This window comes from Mytilus californianus, unplaced genomic scaffold (assembly GCF_021869535.1).
Source record: "Mytilus californianus isolate M0D057914Y unplaced genomic scaffold, xbMytCali1.0.p SCAF_1, whole genome shotgun sequence".
NCBI classification, from domain to species: Eukaryota; Metazoa; Mollusca; class Bivalvia; order Mytilida; family Mytilidae; genus Mytilus; species Mytilus californianus.
Window position 1 is genome coordinate 4,382,725 of NW_026262581.1, and position 19,729 is coordinate 4,402,453.

Genomic DNA, 19,729 nt, shown 5'->3' on the forward strand with positions numbered 1-19,729 from the left:
GGCTTTCAACAAAAAGCTATGGTATAATTTACGAAACACCACAAAACTATCCAAAAGATATGAAATATCTATAACATAACGTATTTCATGAAAAGTATTATAATATGATACTATAAGAACATAATTGAATTATTCGAATCTTTTTCGATATTTAGTTTTTCTCTGTAGTATTTTCTGTTTTGTTGTTTGTCTTTTTGATCCTTTCATTTATATGATTGTATGGTCAACCCCTTGTGGACTAATGATCAACTTCAGTGTACTCGGGTCTTTTTCTTATTTTTAGAGAATAATATCTTCTTACCCAACTGAAATTGCTGTTGGTCAAGTCATACACAATTGAAAGAATTCTTTTCTTGAGAATTTTTATAATACGATGCAGAAGTTATTTTTAAAATGCATAATAGTCCTCTTATTCCTGAGGCCCCTTATGGGGGTGTCCAAGTAATCACATAATCTCAATTTTTTTGCCAATATAATCACATAATCATTTAATTATTTTTTAAAACAAGATAATCAAATAACTAAAAATACAGTCTTAGATTATCAAATAATCAAATAATCGTGAAATATTTGGTCTGGTAATCAAATAATCACTATAAAAACGGCCAAGTAATCACATAATCAAAAAACCCACGAGGAGGCTCATTCCTTTTATAGCTTTTATTAAATCGCTAATAGCTATTGACTGTATATAATAACTTCAAATCACGTAATAAAAGGGAACAGAAAGGGTACGTTGTCTTGACTTCAATTACGTGTAACCTGTTATTGGGTTGTGGTTTCATCAACCTTTATCCAACGAAACCTTTATAGTGCTTTAAAGACATGCGCATCGCGCAGACATAACGGAACACCAAATCTGTAAGGATCTGCTGCTAGCACTGGTTGTTGGTTTTTTTTGGCAAACATTCACAGTGTAATGACAGCAACTTTTCATAACATCAATATACTCGTACTGATAAATTCATCCTAGGATAAACATGATTATGACGGGTTATTTCCATGACAGCAGTTTCATTCACTCAAAAAAATGGTATTCACTTATCGAGACAGTTGATTTAATAAATTTGTCTTAAGGTACATTATTTTCATTGAGATGTTCCAAACCTTCAGATGCCTCTTTTAATCTTAAAACACTTTAGAAAGAAACTAAAGGTTAAAAACGCAGAACATGATCATAATTAAACTGGGATAAAGAGACGGATTACAGTTTTAATTGTGTAACCGTCATATTAAAACTTTGAAGCTTACAAATCGTGGGCATGGTTCAGCGGTTTTTATATAAAGAGACTTAAATTCTATAAAACTTTTATCATGAACAACAAATTTAGAGAGTGAACAAACTTATAAGATAGCAGCAGCATGAGGCAGTTGTGTTTCGCGTGTATTTTCTTGGCTTCTGTTTTGATTTGTCAGTCATCGCCAATCAAAAAGTTGCAGGTAAGTGAATCATTTGTAATACCATCTCCTTTTGTAAATGCATACTAATGTACGACATGAATTACCTTTGAGAACGAAGTCCGTATATTTCTGTGATACTTTTTGATACTCCGATATACGAATTTGTGGTCAAATGGTATGCTCCTTTGTTATCGTACGAGTTGGCATCAAAAGGTACAAGATTTCACAGATCCAGCCAACATGGGAGCCTCCTTCTGAAGGTTGCTATGCATGTGCAAAAAAGATAAAATAGAAAGTTAACAATAGCGTTAGACCTATTTGGCACAATTTTTTGATTTTTTGCTTGCAGAGCACTTCAACATCGTATTTAAGCTGGCCTTACAACATTGAACTCGGGAAATACAGTTTATGAAAATGTCGACTGAAATCATTCAGAATTCTTTATATCATATTTTTCTTCTGTGTATAATGACGATAAACACTTAAAATGGTAAACCTAATGCTGTGATGCTTCTAATATCGTTATCTGACATTTAGACTTACATAGACGTTAAGTCATTTATTGTTAAAACAACATGTACAATATGTTCTTTAAAATATGATATTAGCTTTCAAAACAGCAGCCTTCCCACTGCAATCATGTTTTTATTTGGCCAGTTTCTGCTTCATTGGAAATTTTTATAGTTTTTTTTCAAGATTTTGATTTTATTAAGTTTTGGTTATTTATCAAAGCGTTGTATTTCTTTTACCTATGTTATCTAGCTCTCTCTATAAGTATGTAAATTGAATGTTATACTAAAACACGGCTGTCATTCGGTATATCGAGAAAAATTATCGTGAAAGAATACCCAACGGTGGTCAAGCATTGCGATCGGATCGTGAATGTAACTAATTTTAATTCTACTTCAAAATCTGCGAAAAATCTGCTGTATTTTCAAAATGCAGAACAAATCCGAAAAAAAATATATGTGTGTCAAAATGATTCAACTTTCTTAATAATGCTGTGCAATAACATAAAGAAAATACGCAGTACTTTATGAAAAAAACACAAAAGGCGCAACACAAGTCTATGGGATTCATTAAAAGAAAAACACGTTTTGTACTTATAATGGTCACATTCCAATATATAATGATATATTTGAAACTGAATCTTTGCTGTGTCAGATAGAACAGTAAAATAAAAGTTTTTTTCCCCTTGAAACCGTTTATTTTGTTTTTGAAAACATTGAATTTTGTTGATTTTTCATCAAAATTGATCGTGAAAGATCGGGCAACGCATTATCTTGATCGTGAAATTTGTGAAGATCGAAAATTTATTGTTAAACCACCCGCTGTACCTGTTGACTTTTAGAAAGAGTCATGGTTGTTATAAGGAATTTACTCCCATCCACCCTATTGGAGGGTTGTTGTTTTCATTTGACACAAGCATGATGGGGAAAGGTTGATGCTTTTAACTGTATATTAATATATGAATGTTTTGTGTTTTTTTTTTTATATTAAATATTTTTTTTGTTTTGTATTATGTTGATTAAGCGCAAATATCCTATTGAAAAAGCGCAAATGTCCTAAAATTTAAAGCGCAAATGTCCTACCAAAAAGCGCAAACATCCCGCGCCGGACCAGACTAACTAATCAGAAAACAATATTTCTTTTATCAATTGATATAGTTGCAACTAGTTGAAGCGTGTAATTATTTTAATAAGAACGAACATTAATGCTTTCATTTCATTTTCACTTTTTTTTTTATTTCAACACTTTTCCTTAGAAGTTATTTAAATAACTAAACACGTGTCTAGATAAGTAGATTTACAAGATGATAGGACCTTCAGGAGTGTAAATTGTCGTAAAGTTAAAGTATATATGTATCTATAATGCTTATTGCATCCGCCATGGAAATATATGCATGTGTTCGCATTTTGTTTTTTTTTTATGTGCAAGGGTTGTTACTTTCAGTTACATATGGAGTGTCGTTCGTGCCTACATAGTATGGCAATGTTGGCTAATTTAATGTTTATTTCGTGGCTGCGCTGACATAAACTAAAAAGGTGCCAAGATAACGTTATTTTTACTTGATTGTTTGATCAGTCTGTTCACAATAGCTATATATACGTCATTGTACCCAACTTAGTGGGGAAATTGCCAATCAACGTACCTCGATTGTGCATGATGCCCAGCTTGAACAGTAATTTAGCCGATTAAGTTCTATTTTTAGTCTTAAATTTGTATGAGAAATCAAAATTTATGAAGAACGGACAAATAGACGGATATTGCTATAAGGCACCTAGTCGGTATGGTATTATAAGATAATCAGATCCAATGGCATTGAACGATTATAGCCCTATTCACCAACAAAAGAGAACCGGAATAAGTCATGCAAATCCAGTATTTGCTATACCAATTAAAAGTATAAATTATCCTATAATCAAATAATAATTTGATCGTTTTCGTAGCATCAGATTTTTCACGACCCTTTTCACAATCTTCAAAAAGCGGTACGCGATCTTTCACGATCCGAAAAATCAATTTTTTTTATAAATATTTCATTTTTTGCAAAATTTCTGATTATACTAGTAATACAAAGTAACTTTAAGAACCATTTGAATCATTAAAATGGAATGACATTTTACAAAGAAAAGTTGTTTAGTCATTCGAATTATGAAAAAAATCTTCTTTGTTTACATAGTTAATGCCATTGAAATGTCGAGGAGCAATCTGCCTTTTGTAGTTTTGTAAAAACGGTGTACTTTTAAATCTGGATTTTTCTCAGATACTGATCATAATGTTGAACCATTTTGACAGACAGTTTTATTTTTTGGTAAATTTGTCCGTATAATTTATTAAATTAGATTAGTAATTGACCTTGCATATGTCTTCTCGATAAGATTTCCTTCGCGATCCTAAACCAGAGCTTTCACGATCCAATCACAATACTTGACCACCATAAGGTATTCTTTCACGATCATTTTTCTCGATATACCGAATGACACCCGTGTTAAAATGTATGAAGGATATATATTAAGATGAAGTGAGCTTTTACTGGTGTTTTATGTTTTATAGAGGCGTGAGTTCGACCTGCACAATGTTGTGAGATACGCATATGACCGACAGGGCTTAGAAAAACAACTAGGAGAGGCAACAACTGTGGAAGTACGGGAATTTCTTCAATCAGTCCAAAAGGATTTGAGTGACATCGAAGCTATAAGCCAAAAGATAATAGAACGTAAGTACTATTTGTACTTGTCACGATCTTCATTTTTACTTCTTTGGTACCTGACAATCTATAAGCAAACGACTTTGTTTAAAATCTATTTCAAGCTTATGTATCTATGTCAACGACACTGCACCTACGACAAAAATAACCCAAAGACTTGTAGAGGTAAACATGTACTGTCTTCATCGACAGACAGGTGTCTGTACGATTCCAAGCTCTTGATCGTATACCGAGTCTATAAAAGTTCTGAATGAATTAAATAGATTCTATCAAATATCCACCATCAACTCCAAATTCTGCAAAAAACAAAAATAAATGTTTACAATTATATACGAGGCAATGATTTTCAGACTTTTTCGATTTATGATTTGTTTTACTTCAGAAAACTGTATTGCATTTTAAGCTTAATCTACGTAAAACTGTCGCACATATCCGTGTACCTAGCTCCGTCTTGAGTAGCACCTAAATTTGAAAGCTACTGACGTATATAGCTGAAAGGTTGGTCCTCATATTCTGCTTTAAGCTGAGATGCTTGAATTCTAGATCGAAAGCATGTATAATATAAATGGTCTTATGATTTTCAGTTCGTCTACGCAACATAAATAAACATAATGAAAACAAATAGTTAAATATTTGGATAATGAAAAAAAATCCTGCCAACAGAAAATGAGCAATTTGAAATGATATCATAAGTTCTGAGATTAACGAATGCTATAATGCTATACAAATGTGTTTTGGTCTATCATTTACAATTTCCCATACTGATCTATTCTGAAAAATTGACGCCAACGACATCAGAAAAAAAAATTTTTCGACGCTCGTCGTTGGCGAAAAGATAAAGCATCATTATTAGCATGAAACATTATAGAACTGCTCATATTCTGTTTTCTCTAAATGTCAAGTGATTCAACGTGTGATTGTTTTCAGATGACTGGACCACAGAACTGCAACTTACTGAAGAAGAACAAGAACTTCTCTTTCATTTGTGGATTATGGATTCCTACCTACCAAATGTTGGAGGTATGGATAGCTCAAAACATACATGTATTCATTTTCTGTATTCCTGGAAAACACCAGTGGACAAGTTATATGAGAAAATATCAAAAGAGGGGGGGGGGCAATAATAAGGTCGAACAAATAATAAAACGATGACAAAAAAATGAATAAAGAATAAAGACAAAAAGATCAATAATAGTAAAGAATAACTTTTTAGCGTTGGATCTAAATATTTAGAAAACTGGACTTTACTCAAACAAGCTGTAAACTGGACTATAGACCCTTACGGGTACGCGGTTTCTTCTCCTGTTGTGGCATCCGTCGTGTTGTCTAATCAGCAGTAATGCATTGTAATTAACCAACATACCAATCGTATACCCTCAAACTGTAAAGAAAATTATCAGTTATCGCATCAATGATTTACCACTCTGTACATGTACTTTTGGAACTAAGATTATAGTAATCATAAGATAAAATACTAATATATTTTCATAAAATACTAATATATTTTCATATATGCCTTGTGTATAATGAGTTCATGGTGGGGTCATTTAATGTAAAATTGAGCAAAAACAATTCAAGGAATAGCTAACAGATCTGGTTTAGTTGGTCCCAGTAGCTGTTTCATCAGATATTAGATATGAACAACAGTGTTATTCCAAATATATAGAACTATCACGTATCTGTTTGAACGAGGTTCGTAATATATTTCACAAAATGTGATTTTCCTCACAAGTGTTTATGCAAAACTGGCGACATCATTTTAATTAGATTTTATTTGTTTTTTTATGCACAATACTTTTCCGAAATTTGTTCCGGAAGCAGACAGCCAGAGAAATATTTTACCAATATTTTGTCCAAAAAACCTCGTAATAAAGAACAGTAAAAGAAATCACTTAATGTTTAGTTTACATGCTGAAGCGGAAGTCACTGTATGCCTCAATTTGTTTTACAGGTGGTCCAAAGAGTCTTTTCTTGGATGATTGTAAGAAAGGTAAGTGATATTTCCATAATATTGTGACAATTCTGGACTGATAATTGCTATTATTTCATGTGTTATTAATTGTATTTAAACATAAATTTATTTGAATATTGCCGGGTGGTCAACTTCTCGGGTGTGCACAAACACTGATAAATGCATTGACTTTCATACTCACGATTTAACCATTTATACTTTACAAGTGATAAGGGCCAGTTTTATATCTTTATCTATGTAATGGTTACCTATGAAATACTTTGATTATCATGTCAAATAGTGATTTATCTTGACAAATCTTGTCGGGAGATTCAACTTGTTTACATCCGCAATGACACCGTTCTGTACTTTCACTTTGCGATCTCATATCATTATTTGTTTAAGTTAACATCTTATCAATGCAGATAAATTGCGTATTTATTATGTTTGTGCCTCCCTTTTCATTAACATTGTCTATATTAATGATAGGATAGAGTTTTCATTGATCTCATTTAAGCATTATATCTAATGCGTAAGGTTTTAGAAATTACACCTAAGTTCCTACACCGTATTGAGAAAGGGAATTTACTGTCCGTTTAAAAATAGCATTATATAGAAATGTCCTTTTAGTTTTATTCGCTTTTAAATATAATTCGGTCAAGAAGGACAAAGTAAGGACTACTTAATAACGTTTCTTTATTTATGAATAATTTAATTTAAGATGTAACGCGTTTTCTGATTGGCTGACGTTGTTTTGTTTATCAGCTCATAGACATAATTTTGTCATGTGACCATGACGTCATCAACGTTTTTTCATGGTTTACTCCGGTTTAAAATGGAATTAAGAATTAAATTATAAGAAATGACTGTAATATTTTTTCTGTCTATTCGAAATAACATAAAAAATGTGGTGCACACTATAAGTTATATGGTTCGCTACTGACCCCGTACGGATCCATAGAGGGTTAGTAAAATCCATAGGGGGTGAGGCCGGAGGCCGAATCTTCTATGGATTTTATTCACCCTCTATGGTCCGTAGGGGGTCAGTAGTTAACCGTATAACGAATTTATCGCACGCGATACTTTTTCTGCAGCGTTTTGTAGAAAAATAAACAATGAAATACAAAAACATCATTAGATGACGTCACCATTAACAGTAGACGTGACGTCATGAACCCACTATGGAATTTACTAACCCCCTACGGATCCATAGGGGGTCACCACGTGACGGCGTTAAACCAATCACAACGTGATACTTTACCCGCGGTGCGATAATTTAAAATAACCCGCTACGCGGGTTATTCAGTGTGCACCACATTTTTGATGTTATTTCTTCATAGACAGAAAAAATATTACAGTCATTCCTTAAATAACGAAATATGTTTGTCTTTCTAAATGTTACTAGCCAAAAGACGTAAGAAACGTTGCTTTTTATTGGATGATTTGACATTTACTCTTACGTCATCGTTAGTGCAAAAATACATAAATAGGAGCCTGCAGAATAACATGGCAGTCTGAATCAATCCTTTGAACCATCAACTACATTTTAAAATATCCAAATAGAAAATCGAATAATCAAAGTTAAATGAGAAAGGTACAAACAATAATTTAAATACTTTTATCTATATTTAGATATTAATCTTTTTAGCCAAATTAAACTTTTAGCGCTAAACTGCCATTCTTTACCTAACGGGATTTACAAGTCATTTCTATTGTCCATTGATAAAGAGACCATTACTTATGTGATTTTCCAGTGTGTTTCTCAAATGTTCATAGGTTATAATTAGTCTTAAGTTATAGTGACCACCCGGTGCATTGTTTTGTCTGTTGAATGCTGAATGTGTATTTGTTGTTATTGAAATAACAAGTCAAAAATACTGCTGAAATAAATTTTATTGTTACGTTTATTACGAATCTGTTTCCTCACACTGGCGTTGAGTTAAAAGATTATTCCACTCCTCCTGAATAAGCTAAACAGTGTTATATCAACCCTAGGTTTGTTACAATATTTTAAAGTAAGTTAACTACTAAAATCAATCATCACGTCTTTTTCCGTTATACTTAGGCATTCGTCTTCATGTTTATATGAGCTGACGACTATATGAGTTGCTTTGTAAAATTTGAAGTTTATCAAGCACTCGAGTAAGTGACAAAAATTACGCCATGCAAAATGACAGTTAACCCGAAATAAACTATCGGTTAAACAGTATAAACTTTTATCAATATTGAACCACTGAATTTGCCGTTGTTTCTGTGTTATTTCTGATTCAGTACTCTTCACGGGTTGTTGAAATTGTTTTTAATCTTGTTAATAACATTGTTACAAAAACGTTCTTCCTGCTACTAAATATTGTTCTGTATTGAGTACAAAATTACAATTTGCATTTTAATTATTGATAGAATCAAATTTTCCTATTAAATTAAAACCTACAGAATACATGGCAACAGATTTTAGTACAGAGGCTACTTTTGAAGATGCAAAACTCGCTGCATTGGTACAGATTTTGACCTGTGGATACAATGGTTGGAGAACGATGGAGAATGTATTAGACATAAGTGACCTAACAGGTTGGTTTATTCTTGGGTCATGTGATGAATTGGTGTTTAACGTCCAGTGGAAATATAACATGCATATCAGGACGAGAATTTGTCAAACGAATATGCATATGAATATTAGCCATGCTTTGTACTAGACCGACACGCTGAGTCAGATTTTCCACGAGCTATTGCAAAGGATAACAGTTCACACTCCGACCCAACCAGTCTCTTTTCTTTAAATTAATTGCCATGTCGGGGAAGCAGCAAATACCAATTTACAAGTTTTTGGTCTTATCCTGCCGTAAATAACACACATGAGATATATGTTTTGACTTAGTAGCATGTAGTGTGAACATATCCTGCCGTGACACACATGACATATATGTTTTGACTTAGTAGCATGTAGTGTGAACATATCCTGCCGTGACACACATGACATATATGTTTTGACTTAGTAGCATGTAGTGTGAACATATCCTGCCGTGACACACATGACATATATGTTTTGACTTAGTAGCATGTAGTGTGAACATATCCTGCCGTGACACACATGACATATATGTTTTGACTTAGTAGCATGTAGTGTGAACAAGATAGGTATATGTTTACTCTATTGGTATACTTCTTCATACTTAAATGGATAGGAGTTCTCTAACAGCAGATAAGAAGAAAACGAGAAATCAACTTCTTTCGATAAATTCTTTTATGTGATGTGTTTGAGCTTTTGATTTTGCCATTTGATAAGGGACTTTCCGATTTGAATTTTCCTTGGAGTTCAGTATTTTTGTTATTTTACTTTTTTCTTTCATGAAATTAATGAAATGAGACATTACAACATGAAACAAATCAAAAATCAATCTAATAATTGAGAATGTTCAATGATATATAGTATTACATGAAAATGATCTTCCAGTCAATCTTAAAATAAATAATTGCAATAAACGCATTATTCTTTTGATATGTGATTACTTTGAAGTATGTAATGGGAATGTTGGCTTTTGTACATGTACACAATATTCCCCTCAATTTTGATAGAAATATATTATCTTTTACAGAAGATGACTTGAAATCAGTGGGCACCATGGCCGCAATATTGGAAAAAATCTCCATTGGTGTATCAGAGATGTTCACCCTTGGTCGATTCCTTGAAGTTATTGCTACAATAGACGGCTCCGAGTATACCGATCCAGGTAAATCAATCTATAATAAAAGAGTATTAAAAGTATACATATTAGTTAAGCTTATAAAAGTTTTATTCATCATTTTATTATGTGATGTAAGACACAGTTTCTCGATTGTCCCGACTTAAATGGACAGATAGCGCTTAGTACAATCAAACGTCTTTCAGCAGCAGTGGCAAAATTGAAAATTCATCATCAACTGATTATAATCGTTTATGATTACACGCAATGTAAATGTGGTTCAAACTCATCTATGTATACTACTTAGTGGTGCTTGGATATTATAATTTGTTATATACCTGCATAATACCGTACATTTAAACAATTTGTTATGTTGGTACAGAATCTTTCAACAAAGCTCTGAAGAGCGATGCCATAGAAAAAATGGACAAGAAACCAGATGGTGGAAAAAAAGACGAGGGAATGTATGTTGATGACAAGGATGATACTGCTAAGCAAGATGGTGATGGCCAATCCATGCGTCCAAAACCCACGGCTGGTCCTAAGACAGATGGCGATAGCAAAACAATGCGTCCAAAGCCCACAGGACAAAGCAATGACCAAAAGTCTAGCAATGACGAATCATCATCAAAAGCTGTTTCATTAGTATCCAGAATAAATAGAATCAGGGATCTCAAGGCAAAACTCTTATTGTCTAGGATCCTGAAGGCTTTAAATGACAGACGCAAATAAATTGACTGAAAACGGCGTAACAAAGAGGAATTGAATCGAACATTTTTCACAATTTTTTTTTCTATTTAAAGCTATAGTTTCTTTTATTTGTCATTTACATCTTAGATTTAGCTTTCTTATTAAAGTTTACCTTGCAATTTAAACAACATAATACTTTTTTCATCAGTACAGGTATTTGATGATGTTGTTTCAATGGTTCTTTAAAGTGACGAGGGTGTTGTACTCTCCCAACACCAGACAACGAATTTTATGTACCCATTTCAACCGGACGTGGTTGCATATGTTACAGTGAATTTGTAAAATTAGTAATTTTGTAAAATCTATGACATTTCAGGAGTTTTGTATCACCACTGAAGTTATTAGGGAATTCATAGTTAGATTTTACAAAATCACTGAAGTAATTCATATTTTTTTTTCTTCAAAGTTTCCGGTTTTATTCAGAGAATTTTTGAAAAAAATAATAGATTTAAAACAAACATTCTTCCTGTTTTATATGGACTTACTATCTTAAGATTGTATTTAACACTGCCTCTCTAAAGATGAGAACAAACGGATTAAAGGGGATGAAAAATATAGATGTCAGTATGATTTGGTCTTCTAAATTTTGAGCTGCGTAGATAAGTAATTTCACCTGCAAAAATATAATAATTATAAAAGCAAATGAGGAAAGAATGGAAAACCAATTTTATGGAACGATTTTATGCTTAAAAATTCATATAAATTGTAAGAAACACGAGATTATTCTTTTTTTCGATCAAGGGGGAGGGAGCGTTATCCTGGTCCGTCCGTCTGTCTGTCTGTCTGTCTGTCTGTCTGTCTGTCTGTCCATCCGTCAGTCCGGCAAATCAGTTGTCTACACTTTTTTCTTCGTGCTTGAAGATATTGATTTGATATTTGGTATATATTTTCATCATGACAACTTACAGATCAAGTTCGAATTTTGTTCCGTTCTGGTGATTTTGTATAGAATTATGGTCCATGGACTTAGTAAATTCACTAAAATATTCAGTTTTCCGCACTTTTTTTCTTCGTGCTTAAAGATTTTGATTTGATAATTGGTAAATAGTCTAATCATGACAAGTTACAGATCAAGTTCGAATTTTGTTCCGATCTGATGATTTTGTGCAGAGTTATGGTCCTTGGACTTAGAAAATTCACCCAAATAATCAGTTTTCCACCCTTTTTTTGGTCATGCTTGAAGATATTGATTTAATTTAATTCTTTATTTATTTAAAGAGGATTGCCAACAGCCAGAGGCTACGTGTGGGTCTCCTCAACATAGATATATACAGATTCACAATTAACAAAGATTTTTTTAGTTTACAAATAATGTAAAATAATAACACAAGACAAGACAATATGTACAAGACAAGAAATACGAATGTAATTTGACTACACACCCATCCAATCACTCGCTCATTCTTACTCACATGCACACGACTATTTTGATTTTGATTTGATAATTGGTATGTAGTTTTAAAATGACAAGTTACAGATCAAATACGAATTTTGTTCCGGTCTGATGATTTTGTGCAGAGTTATGGTCCTTGGAAAATTCACTCAAATAATCAGTTTCCACACCTTTTTTCATCATGCTTGAAGATAGTGACTTGCTATTTGTTATTTAGTTTACACCATGACACGTTATAGATCAAGTATAGCATTTTGTTCCAGTATAATGAAATTTTATTCTAAATTAGAAATAACATGTATATGGGTTAAACAGTTAATAGGGGATTTTACAAAATCACTAGCAATATTTTAACTGATTCTATAAAATTCCTAACAATTTCAGGGATTTACAAAATTCCTAAAACTGCCGATTTACAACTTCATTGTAACATATATACAGTTATAGGAGAAACGTTCGTCCTTATAGAAATGCATGTAGGTTCTACTTTCGGGTGGGAGAAGTTTTCATTTACTAGCACTAGGTCGATACCACTGCTGGTGGACTGTTTGTCCCCGAGAGTATCATCCTCTCAGTAGTCAGTGTTTCGGTAAAGACATGATTTATGGCATATTTTTTCTAAAATTTCCTGCTAATAAATTTAAAAATTATGAAGAAACTAAGATTCCAGCTCCTCATGCAATGTTGACCTTAAATGAATTTGACTATGATGTTTAGGTCCCTTTTGGCCATGTAACTCCTGACGTGTCTATGTATTCATACATCCCTTGCTTTAACATATTTTTTTTTGAGCGATCCTGATGAAGGTAAATACAGAAAAGCGCTTCGGACGCACAAGATTTATATTGTGTTATTTTCATTAAGGTGGTCAGCAACAATAAGTCACCGTACGCTTTTTTACCAATGAGCAAAACCGATACCGAATAGTAAGCAATAAAAGGCCCCGAAATGACAAATATGAAACAATTCAAACGAGAAATCTAACGGCCTGATTTATGTACAAAATAATAAACGAAAAACAAAATATGATATTCAGCAACATTAATACAGCGGATAACCTTGAGGGCATTCCGGTGTTATGTTGCCGCAGACATTTCTACTCACGTGACTTGCGTTTTTGACTGATAACCGAACGTATTTCGTATAAATACGAAGATATTATCGTGTGATAAATAAAATTCCATATCGCTTGTTATAAATTTATTTCTTCAATGAATACTCATGAAAATATTTTTTAAGAACATAGATAAATAATATGAAAATGTTTTGTCGTGAGAAATATATAGATGATCTGCTATATATATAACTGTTGTACAAATATTAATAAAATATATAACAACAAACCAGATTATACTGATAACACATGATTGTCCCATGATTATATCACTACAATATGATAATAATTACGGTGAAGTTGAATTCTCTTGTCTCAGAAAAAAAATAAATCTATGTACCTTAACCTAACTTTCAGGTATTGAGATATATTATTTTTTCTGAGACGAGTGACTGTGACTATCCACCAGAACTTGCTGTCATCCGATGTTCAGTACTTCAGTACTTTGATTAATACTGTCATCAGTTTCTCTGCAATGACGAAACCTAAATTAATCCGAGGTTATCCAGAAAGGTAATCCGGCAGTAACTGCTACAATAATTGAGTAAACACGAACCCTACACCAAACAAAGGTTATCCAGAAAGGTATTCCGGCAGTAACTCCTACACTAATTGAACAACACGAACACTACACCAAACAGAGGTTATCCAGAAAGGTAACCCGGCAGTAACTGCTACACTATTTGAACAGAACGAACCCTCCGTCAAACCGAGGTGACCCAGAAAGGTAATCCGGCAGTATCTGCTACACTAATTGAATAACACGAACCCTAAACCAAACCGAGGTTATCCAGAAAGGTAATCCGGCAGTAACTCCTACACTTATTGAACAACACGAACCCAACACCAAACAGAGGTTATCCATAATGGTAACCCCGCAGTAACTACTGCACTTATTAGCAAAACGAAGCCTACACCAAACCGAGGTTATCCAGAAAGGTAACCCGGCAGTAACTGCTACACTATTTGAACAGAACGAACCCTCCGTCAAACCGAGGTGACCCAGAAAGGTATTCCGGCAGTATCTGCTACACTAATTGAATAACACGAACCCTAAACCAAACCGAGGTTATCCAGAAAGGTAATCCGGCAGTAACTCCTACACTAATTGAACAACACGAACCCAACACCAAACAGAGGTTATCCATAATGGTAACCCCGCAGTAACTACTGCACTGATTAGCAAAACGAAGCCTACACCAAACCGAGGTTATCCAGAAAGGTAATCCGGCAGTAACTGCTACACTAATTGACCAACACGAATCCTACACCAAAATGAGGTTATCCAGAAAGGTAATCCGGCAGTAACTGCTACAATAATTGAGTAACACGAACCCTTCACCAAACAAAGGTTATCCAGAAAGGTAATCCGGCAGTAACTCCTACACTCATTTAACAACACGAACCCTACACCAAACCGAGGTTATCCAGAAAGGTAATCAGGCAGTAGCTGCTGAACTAATTGAACAACACGAACCCTACACCAAACCGAGGTTATCCAGAAAGGTGACCCGGCAGTAGCTGCTAAACTAATTGAACAACACGAACACTACACCAAACCAAGGTTATCCAGAAAGGTAACCCGGCAGAAGCTGCTGTACTAATTGAACAACACGAACACTACACCAAACCGAGATTATCCAGAAAGGTAATCCGGTAGCAGCAGCTGCACTAATTGAACAACACGAACCCTTCACCAAACCGAGGTTATCCAGAAAGGTAGCTACTGTTACCCGAATAATTCAGTCATTATATTCTACGGAAGCCCATAGGGGACCTAAATAATTAATATTATATCGTTATCTCAATATATATATATATATATATATATATATATATATCGTTATTTCGATATAATTAAATCGTTATCTCGATATATTTATATTGTTATCTCGATATTTATATCGTTAAATCGATATAGGTATTTCGTTATCTCGATATAGTGTATATGTATATGTGTATGTGTGTATATGTGTGTATATGTATATGTGTATATGTATATGTGTATGTGTTTTGTGTATACGGGATTGTGTGTATGTATATGTGTATGTTGTATATGTGTGTATGTGTATATGTGTATTTGTATGTGTATATGTGTATGTATATATGCTTATGTGTATGTGTATATGTGTGTGATTGTGTGTGTTCATTTGGGTTTTTTTACGTGTGAGTGTATTTGTGTGTGAGAGTGAGTGTATATTACTTTGTGCATTTATGTACATTGATGGGTGCATTTTTGTGTTGGTATTTGTTTGTGAATGAGTATGTTTGTGCATGAGTATTTGTTCTTTTTTGTGAGTGAAAGCGTGTGGATTTGTAAAGCGATTCGCGGTAAATGGTTACTCTAAAAAGAAGTGTTGACAACCGAGGACAAACAACAACATATACCATTGAAAACTAAAAACATATGAGAAACACGGACCCCGAAAAACTGGGGCGACCTCAGATGCTCCGGAAGGGTAAGCAAGACTGCTTCTTGCAGGACACCCGCCGTGTTTCTCACGAAAGTCACTTTTGAGAACGAAGAAAAGGTTTCTATGACAACGGTAGAGGGTCTGTTGTCATTTGGGACACAGACACCTCATAGCGGTCAAAAACTTGTCAAAAAACCCACTCTTTTTTAAAAATACTGTTCTCAGAATTCATGAAACAAAAAATCGCAAAGCGGTAATAGTTACCCAATTTTGGTATAAAATTTACAGTTTAATGAGCCCATGAGTACTTTTTCGCGAGGATAAAATTCCAGAGTAGCATCTTATTAGATGATTTTAAACAGCTTTAAGCATTGTGATAAAAAATGAAGAATGCGCACAAGATCAAAGGTCACAGGGAAAAATCAACAGAAACAAAGTGTAACGTGAAACATCGCTTAAAATGCTCAAAATGGTCCAAAACATGAAATAAACTCAACATAAAAAGAGGCCCGAAAAAATGTTGTACTTAGAAATTTTTTGGGCACTTGGGTGACTTCTGCCGCAAAAAAGTTACCATTATACCGCATTCCCGAAAATAAAAATAATCAGGAATGACCAATTACCGCAAAAAAGGGACACATTACCGCAAAATAATTACCATTTACCACTTTCCCCATATCCAGTCGAACGGGAATGGTATTTGGTAATTTTTTCACCGCTTTCCCCTAACCCTAACACTAACCCTATCAAGATAAACAAAATAAATATCGATATAACGATATAGTTATATCGAGATAACGATATAATTATATCGAGATAACGATTTAATTAAATCGAAATAACGAGATATATATATTTGTCAAACGAATATGCATATGAATATTAACCATGCTTTGTACTAGACCGACACGCTGAGTCAGATTTTTAACGAGCTATTGCAAAGGATAACAGTTCACACTCCGACCCAACCAGTCTTTTTTCTTTCAATTAATTGCCATGTCGAGGAAGTAGCAAATACCAATTTACAAGTTTTTGGTCTTATCCTGCCGTAAGTAACACACATGACATATATGTTTTGACTTAGTAGCATGTAGTGTGAACAAGATAGGTATATGTTGACTCTATTGGTATACTTCTTCATACTTAAATGGATAGGAGTTCTCTAACAGCAGAAAAGAAGAAAACGAGAAATCAACTTCTTTCGATAAATTCTTTTATGTGATGTGTTAGAGCTTTTGATTTTGTCATTTGATAAGGGACTTTCCGATTTGAATTTTCCTTGGAGTTCAGTATTTTTGTTATTTTACTTTTTTCTTTCATGAAATTAATGAAATGAGACATTACAACATGAAACAAATCAAAAATCAATCTAATAATTGAGAATGTTAAATGATATATAGTATTACATGAAAATGATCTTCCAGTCATTCTTAAAATAAATAATTGCAATAAACGCATTATTCTCTTGATATGTGATTACTTTGAAGTATGTAATGGGAATGTTGGCTTTTGTACATGTACCCAATATTCCCCTCAGTTTTGATAAAAATATATTATCTTTTACAGAAGATGACTTGAAATCAGTGGGCACCATGGCCGCAATATTGGAAAAAATCTCCATTGGAGTATCAGAGATGTTCACCCTTGGTCGATTCCTTGAAGTTATTGCTACAATAGACGGCTCCGAGTATACCGATCCAGGTAAATCAATCTATAATAAAAGAGTATTAAAAGTATACATATTAGTTAAGTTTATAAAAGTTTTATTCATCACTTTTTTATGTGATGTAAGACGCACTTTCTCGATTGTCCCGACTTAAATGGACAGATAGCGCTTAGTACAATCAAACGTCTTTCAGCAGCAGTGGCAAAATTGAAAATTCATCATCAACTGATTACAATCGTTTATGATTACACGCAAGGTAAATGTGGTTCAAACTCATCTATGTATACTACTTAGTGGTGCTTGGATATTATAATTTGTTATATACCTGCATAATACCGTACATTTAAACAATTTGTTATGTTGGTACAGAATCTTTCAACAAAGCTCTGAAGAGCGATGCCATAGAAAAAATGGACAAGAAACCAGATGGTGGAAAAAAAGACGAGGGAATGTATGTTGATGACAAGGATGATACTACTAAGCCAGATGGTGATGGCCAATCCATGCGTCCAAAGCCCACGGCTGGTCCTAAGGCAGATGGTGATAGCAAAACAATGCGTCCAAAGCCCACAGGACAAAGCAATGACCAAAAGTCTAGCAATGACGAATCATCATCAAAAGCTGTTTCATTAGTATCCAGAATAAATAGAATCAGGGATCTCAAGGCAAAACTCTTATTGTCTAGGATCCTGAAGGCTTTAAATGACAGACGCAAATAAATTGACTGAAAACGGCGTAACAAAGAGGAATTGAATCGAACATTTTTCACAATTTTTTTTCTATTTAAAGCTATAGTTTCTTTTATTTGTCATTTACATCTTAGATTTAGCTTTCTTATTAAAGTTTACCTTGCAATTTAAACAACATAATACTTTTTTCATCAGTACAGGTATTTGATGATGTTGTTTCAATGGTTCTTTAAAGTGACGAGGGTGTTGTACTCTCCCAACACCAGACAACGAATTTTATGTACCCATTTCAACCGGACGTGGTTGCATATGTTACAGTGAATTTGTAAAATTAGTAATTTTGTAAAATCTATGACATTTCAGGAGTTTTGTATCACCACTGAAGTTATTAGGGAATTCATAGTTAGATTTTACAAAATCACTGAAGTAATTCAGATTTTTTTTTCTTCAAAGTTTCTGGTTTTATTCAGAGAATTTTTGAAAAAAATAATAGATTTAAAACAAACATTCTTCCTGTTTTATATGGACTTACTATCTTAAGATTGTATTTAACACTGCCTCTCTAAAGATGAGAACAAACGGATTAAAGGGGATGAAAAATATAGATGTCAGTAAGATTTGGTCTTCTAAATTTTGAGCTGCGTAGATAAGTAATTTCACCTGCAAAAATATAATAATTATAAAAGGAAATGAGGAAAGAATGGAAAACCAATTTTATGGAACGATTTTATGCTTAAAAATTCATATAAATTGTAAGAAACACGAGATTATTCTTTTTTTCGATCAAGGGGGAGGGAGCGTAATCCTGGTCCGTCCGTCCGTCCGTCCGTCCGTCTGTCTGTCTGTCTGTCCATCCGTCAGTCCGGCAAATCAGTTGTCTACACTTTTTTCTTCGTGCTTGAAGATATTGATTTGATATTTGGTATATATTTTCATCATGACAACTTACAGATCAAGTTCGAATTTTGTTCCGTTCTGGTGATTTTGTATAGAATTATGGTCCATGGACTTAGTAAATTCACTAAAATATACAGTTTTCCGCACTTTTTTTCTTCGTGCTTAAAGATTTTGATTTGATAATTGGTAAATAGTCTAATCATGACAAGTTACAGATCAAGTTCGAATTTTGTTCCGATCTGATGATTTTGTGCAGAGTTATGGTCCTTGGACTTAGAAAATTCACCCAAATAATCAGTTTTCCACCCTTTTTTTGGTCATGCTTGAAGATATTGATTTAATTTAATTCTTTATTTATTTAAAGAGGATTGCCAACAGCCAGAGGCTACGTGTGGGTCTCCTCAACATAGATATATACAGATTCACAATTAACAAAGATTTTTTTAGTTTACAAATAATGTAAAATAATAACACAAGACAAGACAATATGTACAAGACAAGAAATACGAATGTAATTTGACTACACACCCATCCAATCATTCGCTCATTCTTACTCACATGCA

The 19,729-nt window shown here is 33.5% G+C and overlaps 1 protein-coding gene across 3 annotated transcripts; it reads left to right on the plus strand.

Annotated features, from left to right (window-relative positions):
• Positions 1–1,328: 1,328 nt before the first annotated feature.
• On the plus strand, positions 1,329–18,449 carry LOC127698307 (uncharacterized). Of its 3 annotated transcripts, none has more exons than XM_052201705.1 (7): positions 1,329–1,440; positions 4,459–4,621; positions 5,540–5,632; positions 6,564–6,602; positions 8,997–9,131; positions 10,157–10,291; positions 17,950–18,449. In XM_052201705.1, the coding sequence occupies exons 1-7, from the start codon at positions 1,363–1,365 to the stop codon at positions 18,297–18,299; spliced, it is 993 nt and encodes a 330-aa protein (XP_052057665.1). In that variant the 5' UTR covers positions 1,329–1,362; the 3' UTR covers positions 18,300–18,449. The 3 variants fall into 3 exon arrangements, with proteins under 3 accessions (XP_052057665.1, XP_052057676.1, XP_052057666.1); XM_052201716.1 differs by lacking the exon at positions 10,157–10,291 and adding an exon at positions 17,481–17,615; XM_052201706.1 differs by lacking the exon at positions 17,950–18,449 and adding an exon at positions 10,626–11,370.
• The last annotated feature ends 1,280 nt before the right edge of the window (positions 18,450–19,729 follow it).

Bases quoted from the DNA above. Each gene is read 5' to 3' on its own strand.
- LOC127698307 (XM_052201705.1), top strand. From the start codon at position 1,363: ATGAGGCAGTTGTGTTTCGCGTGTATTTTCTTGGCTTCTGTTTTGATT. The intron at 1,441-4,458 runs GTAAGTGAATCA...TATGTTTTATAG, and splicing joins CGCCAATCAAAAAGTTGCAG to AGGCGTGAGTTCGACCTGCA. The intron at 5,633-6,563 runs GTATGGATAGCT...TTTGTTTTACAG, and splicing joins CTACCTACCAAATGTTGGAG to GTGGTCCAAAGAGTCTTTTC.